This window comes from Fringilla coelebs (genome assembly GCF_963513975.1).
Source record: "Fringilla coelebs genome assembly, chromosome: 2".
Classification (NCBI taxonomy): domain Eukaryota; kingdom Metazoa; phylum Chordata; class Aves; order Passeriformes; family Fringillidae; genus Fringilla; species Fringilla coelebs.
The window spans coordinates 68,701,506-68,707,505 of record NC_140029.1 but is presented as its reverse complement, the minus strand read 5'-3'; the positions used below and the strand labels follow the sequence as shown (position 1 = coordinate 68,707,505).

The window sequence follows — 6,000 nt, the reverse complement described above, 5'->3', positions numbered from 1 at the left end:
GATCTTAAAATGATAAAGGGATTTGCTGCATTGAAACATGGTATTACCTTAGGGGAGCCTGTTAAATGAATCTAAAGCAGTAATAGAGTTATTTTAGCTAAAATTAAGTATCCCAGAAGATTCAACCCCTTTGGGATATAAGTGCTCTGCTCAGTCGAGCACTGTCAAGTTTGATTGCATTCACTGACTATACCTAGAAAAGAAAATCTCAGCACAGCCTGAAGGAAGATTATAATGACACAGTACTACACTTTATACATATTATCAAAAGTTGAATGTTCAGTAATCACCAATACAAAGACGCTGAAAGTCAAATCCTGATCTGCTTACCTGGGGCAGAACTGAAAGTGTGCTTGCTCAGCAACATGGACACAATGGAGTCACACTTTGAACTCAAGGAGCAACGAGGGAGACCTGGATGTCTGCAAGTATTTGGCTGACCTTTCTGCATGGTTAATATTGCACAGAGCTTGTTAGGCTGTCTGCTAGGGGAAAAAAATATATTGGCTCATAGCAGTTTGTAATTGTGTTGTCCTAAGACATAGAAACAAGCTTCCTAAGACAAAAAACCAAAAACAACACATGGAACTGCAGGCAACACTGCACATTTTCTGTCATCTACACACACACACACACACACACACACAAAAAAAAAAAAAAAAAGAATAAAGCTTTCATCTGGCAGACATGCAGGTAAAGTGACAGTTGAAATGACAGCTTTGTGCCACCAGCTTATAGTGAGATTTTGTCCCCAAAAAATGGGCTTCTTGCTTCAGGAGTACAGTCCACTGTATCCTGACAGGTTTTGGATAATGCAGCCTTCTTCAGAAGTTGTCTAGACTGACTTAGAGTAACACCATGAGGCCATGTCTTTGACTGTTGGCACACTCTGGAAGTAACAAGTGAAGGAGCTTCAATTCAGTGTCTACTTATTGGTGCTGCTAAAGTACAAATAGGATTGATCTAGGTTTTAGTTAATAATTACAGCATGAAAAAAGAATATACCATGATGTATTTAAAAATCTCTTGTGTCCCTATATACTCAATGATATTTTTTTTCTTTTAATATTAGCAATAGACTTACCATCTAATACACTAATACCCTGATTTAGATGATGGCATTTCTGAGACATGCCTGTACATCCCTATTTTTAAAATACTTTGTCAGCAAAATCCAGTGAAGACATTCCCTTGAAATAAGGTCTGCAGCTGAACAGGAGGCTAGCTCTCCACTCCTTGCACAGGGACAATTGCAGCAATGCCCCAGGGCACTTAACAATTAATCTCCAGTTTTTGCCAGTAACTTGCAGGTGATGCCAACACCATTTTCTGTTGTTATCTCAGGTTGTCATTTACTCACACTGTAACTGAATGTCAGCACCTTCTCAGACTGTATCCCAAACTCACTCCTGGAAGCCAATGTCCACACTTGGTTCTGGGCCTGCCACCTCCTCTTCCTGCCCTAAAAACTTCCTCCTTTAGGGAAGGGCTGTTGATGGTCCCCTGGATTGTTCAGACCCCCATCCCCCTAATACAACAATTAATTAATTGCCAGAGTGAAAGACCTAATTCTAATCCTGTCCCCTACATCTTTGGTCTCTTTAAAAACAGCACAAATCAATCCCCAAAACTGATCTGGGTAAGTGCAGGAGACATGGAAGTTGGAAGTTCTAGAAACGGGCACAGGCACAGCAAATGCTCTGCCTGCATCTGGGAAAGGTGAGAGCCCATCCTGTGCACAAGGAAACCTTCATTAGTTCACAACTGGCATTTAAATCCATTGACTCATTATTTGCAATTATCTGTAATTTTTCCCTGAGGACATTTATTTTCTAAAAATAAAATGAAATTATCTAAAGGTCTTCATTCAGTAGTTAGACAACAGCCTTATCTCCTGGGAACATCTCTCTGTGCCTAACAGCCTGTCTAGTAGGCGTATTTTATTCTTAGGTGTCCCAAATCCTGTCGAGAGTTCACAGCACTGAATACCAGGTTCTGCAATGTGTTGGGCTGTTTCTGGCTTCGCCCTGGCTCCCGCCCCCGGCGGCAGCTCTCCCCGATGGTTGAATTGTTCCGTCCAAAGGAGACGCGAAGGGCAGTTTAAGACCTGCCTTTAAAGAGCACTCTATGCCTCACGCCTGCTCAGTTGGTTAGTAAATGTAACTCAGTAATCAAACTTAACTCGATTTGTTTTCTCTCCGTAAAGATCCGTGGGCAATTCTAACTCAACTTGTTTTTTGTGCAGCAAGCAACCCAATACACCAACCTCCTACTCCACGAAAGAAACTTGTTACTGGGAGGTGACAGCCCGTGAATTCCCGGGGATCAGGCGGGGAGGAGTGAGTGTATGATGTCCTTGGACAACGAATTCTCTGCAACTGCTGCTACATGAGAGATCGCAGGTGCGATGTGTCCTGCTAAAGTACCACTACGGAAACACTGAGAAAAGGGAAAAGCGTTTTTATGTCCTCGCCTTTACCCCAGCCCAGCCCCGTGATCGCTCCCCCGCCCCGGTCCGGCGCAGGAGCCGCTGCCCCACGGACTCCCCGACGGCGGCACTGCAGCGGGGCACGGGAGACGGCTACGATCATCCCCTCAGAGGGGACGGATCCGGCCATCGAGTCTCTCCGCGGGCTCTTCCGATGGGAAGAAAGGCGTCAGGGCAGCGGTGAGGGTCTCGCTTCTGAGGGGACACCGCAGTCGCAGCGAGGTGCGGGCGCCCGGCGCGGGCGAAGGGCTGCAGCACTCCGCCTGCCGCCCGCGGACCGGGATCTTTCTCTTTGAGGGCCGCGGGGGTACGCACGGCCAGCCTGACGGGGCGTCAAGGTCCACCTTTCCCCGAGGAGCCCACGCCCCGCTTCCCCCCTTTCCTCCCCGCCCGCCCCGTCTCACGCCCCGGCTCGCGCCCCCGGCGGCAGCTCTCCCCGATGGAGCCGGCTGGGAAGGATGCAGGCGGCAGCTCCGAGGTAATTATTAATGGCCGTGCCCACCGGGGCGGGAAGGGGGGGGCGCAAGGTGAGATAAAATGGGGCGGCGGGGAGCTGGGAGGCGGGAGCTGCCGTCGCGGAGCCCCGCCGGGAGCATGGCCCTCGCCGCGTCGCTGCTGCCACCGCTGCTGCTGCTGCTGTTGGGGCGGCGGGGGCTGGGGGCGCCGGGGCAGGGCGCGGGCACCTGGTCCCACTTCGCCCGGCTGCCCTACCCGCAGGACCACCTATTCCTCCACGACACCTTCCCCGACGGCTTCCTCTGGGGCGCGGGCAGCGCCGCTTACCAGACGGAGGGCGGCTGGCGCCAGGGCGGCAAGGGCGCGTCCGTCTGGGACACCTTCGCCCACCGCCCGGCCACGCCGTCGGGGGCCGCTCCGCCGGGGCCCGTGGGCGGCGACGTGGCCAGCGACAGCTACAACAACCTGTTCCGCGACGTCGAGGGGCTGCGGCGCCTGGGGGTCTCGCACTACCGCTTCTCGCTGTCCTGGGCCCGGCTGCTGCCCAACGGGACGGCGCCGCCCAACCCCGCCGGGCTGGCGCACTACGGGCGGCTGCTGGCCCGCCTGCGGGAGCTGGGCGTCGAGCCCGTGGTCACCCTCTACCACTGGGACCTGCCGCAGGCCCTGCAGGACGCCTTCGGTGGCTGGGCCAGCCCCGTCCTGCCCGGGCTCTTCCGCGACTACGCCGAGCTGTGCTTCCGGCACTTCGGCGGGCAGGTGCGCTACTGGCTGACCATGGACAACCCGTACGTGGTGGCCTGGCACGGCTACGGCACGGGGCGGCTGCCGCCCGGCGTGCGGGGAGGCCCGCGCCTGGGCTACCTGGCGGCCCACCACCTGCTCCAGGTAAATGGCGGTGGCGCGAAAGGGCCCCGGCGGCTCCTCGGCCGTGCCAAGGTGCCGGGCTCGCAGGCCGAGCTCAGCCCGCCCCGCTGGCACGCCTGTCTCCCGGTCCGACACTGGCATGGAACACAGATCCATGTGCCCGACAGAGTGTGGGCGGCAGACCTATAGGCAAAGAGGCAAAACTCATGGTGTAAGGCAGGAGCTTAGCGACTGAGCTGGTGGAGAGTTAAAGAGCTCTGTTTTGCAGAAATGTTCTCTCTGCCTGCGGCAGTTCAGTTGTCATTCTGGGTGGGTGAGGGTCTGCAGTCCCTGGACTGTGCCACTCCAATGCTGCCTTTCTAAGGTGAAAATGCTTCATATGACTATACAGGGAATTTGCGTATCTGATAAAAAAGCCTTACTGAATTAATAGAGATGGTAGAGGTGGCCAATATGTCAAACAGACGTTTTCTTGACAAAGTATGATGGTTTTTTGAGTGTGAGCGCTTTTTGGGGAAAGAGACCCTTAATTCCCCAGTTAGTCTTGTAAGTGGCACAAGTAGTTTGCTATACTTAATTTTTTATTCTGTGTATCTAGATGGTGTAGTTGTAATATTTGCTGGGAGCACCCCATGGAGATCTGCAGAGAGAATTAAGCAGAAGTGTGTACAAATCCTTCCAATGATAGGAGAAAGGAATCCTAATTGGAAAAGAGTAGTCATTTAGGCATGATCTCTTGTACTTTAATATACATTTACATTTCTGCTGATGTCTGTCTGCTCAGCACACACTTGCTGCAGGAGTTATATCCTAATGAACATTGTGTTTTAGATGTGGGCATGAAGAAAACATCCAATGCATGCCTTATTTGACTTTTTTCCACTTTCCTGTATTACTTCTACATTCTTTAATGCTAGAAATAAGTCAAAGGGAAAATATAGTTGGAGAAAACGTGGTAAAATTTCTGGTTAATTTCCTCGTCCTGAAAACTTTAAGCTCTTCATGTAGTTACCATGGTGTGTACTTGGCTGTGTTTCATGCTTGAGTATATCCTGCATCACCATAGTATCAGAGTCCCTGATAATCTCAAGCATGTGCTTCTTCTCATGAAAACTCTGTGAAGGAAGATACTTTTCTATTCAATAAATGAGAAACTGAGGCACAATCTTGGCCACACCATGTCAAAAGTGTAATTAAACCAGGAAGGTCTACCAACACCTGCTTAAGTGACAGCACCGTAGTATTTAGTTTTGTCCCAGTGACTGTCAGTCGGTATTTGCACGTGAGTGAACGTTTCTTTTTAGGTGCAGTGGAAGGCACAAGATACCACTTTTATCCCCCCACATTTTATGAAAGAGGAGCTGAAACACAGATGCAGTTAAGAGCCAAAGTGGCCACTGGTTGTTAGTGCACTTTTCCTGGCATGTGATTTTTGTAGCATATTGCTCACTTAGATTATACGTCCAGCGGTTCTACAAGTCATATTCCCAGATCTCAAATCACCTGCAGAGAAAATCAGGGACATTATGTGCAGAGGAGCTCACATCCCTGATTTCTCCAGTAAGAGTCTTCATGGAGGCAGAGTAGAGCCTAGCTCTTTGGCACAGAGAAGTGAACAGCTTTCATCTGTTTCTCCTTTTTACTTCTCTGTAGCATATTAATATTAGACCTTTCAACTTGTGCAAGCAGTGAAGTAGGAGGAAGCTGCATAGTATGGCTTCCACAGCCTGAAATCCATATCAGGCTGTGCATTTGTCTAAGAAAAGATTAAGGTTCTACCATAGATGGTAAAAAAAGAATTTCATTTCACATGGAAATTAATGTGTGTTACACAAGTCTAGAGTGATACAGTCCTCTTAGACCCACTGCAAAAGATGTGGCTGAATCCTCTCATGTGAAGAAAACCCCTTTCATTGTCTAACCTTTTGCTCCTTATGTCATATGATCTGGTCCCTGGTTTCTTCTTAATCCTTTTTCCTTCTCTTTGCCATTCTTGTATTTTATTTTTTTTTTTCAGGGAAATTGAGTTTGCAGAATGTGTTTGGCTTTTTTGGAAGTTAGAATTTGTGGTCATAATTGATTCTTAGCAAATGTGCACACTAGCTCTTAATATGCATGATTTCTGACTTTTACCCCCCTTATTTATAATATGCAGGTAAAGCTGGTGCCTCCTAATTTATTTTACTGGA

At 49.5% G+C, this 6,000-nt stretch overlaps 1 protein-coding gene across 1 annotated transcript in view; it reads left to right on the top strand.

Moving 5' to 3' along the window:
* Positions 1-3,025: 3,025 nt before the first annotated feature.
* KL (klotho) overlaps positions 3,026-6,000 on the top strand; it is a gene marked incomplete at its 5' end in the record, with an annotated part of 45,168 nt that continues 42,193 nt past the window's right edge. Inside the window, one exon of the mRNA XM_084226398.1 lies at positions 3,026-3,832. Coding sequence (XP_084082524.1) covers positions 3,026-3,832 — 807 coding nt within the window. The remainder of the gene's footprint in view (positions 3,833-6,000) is intronic.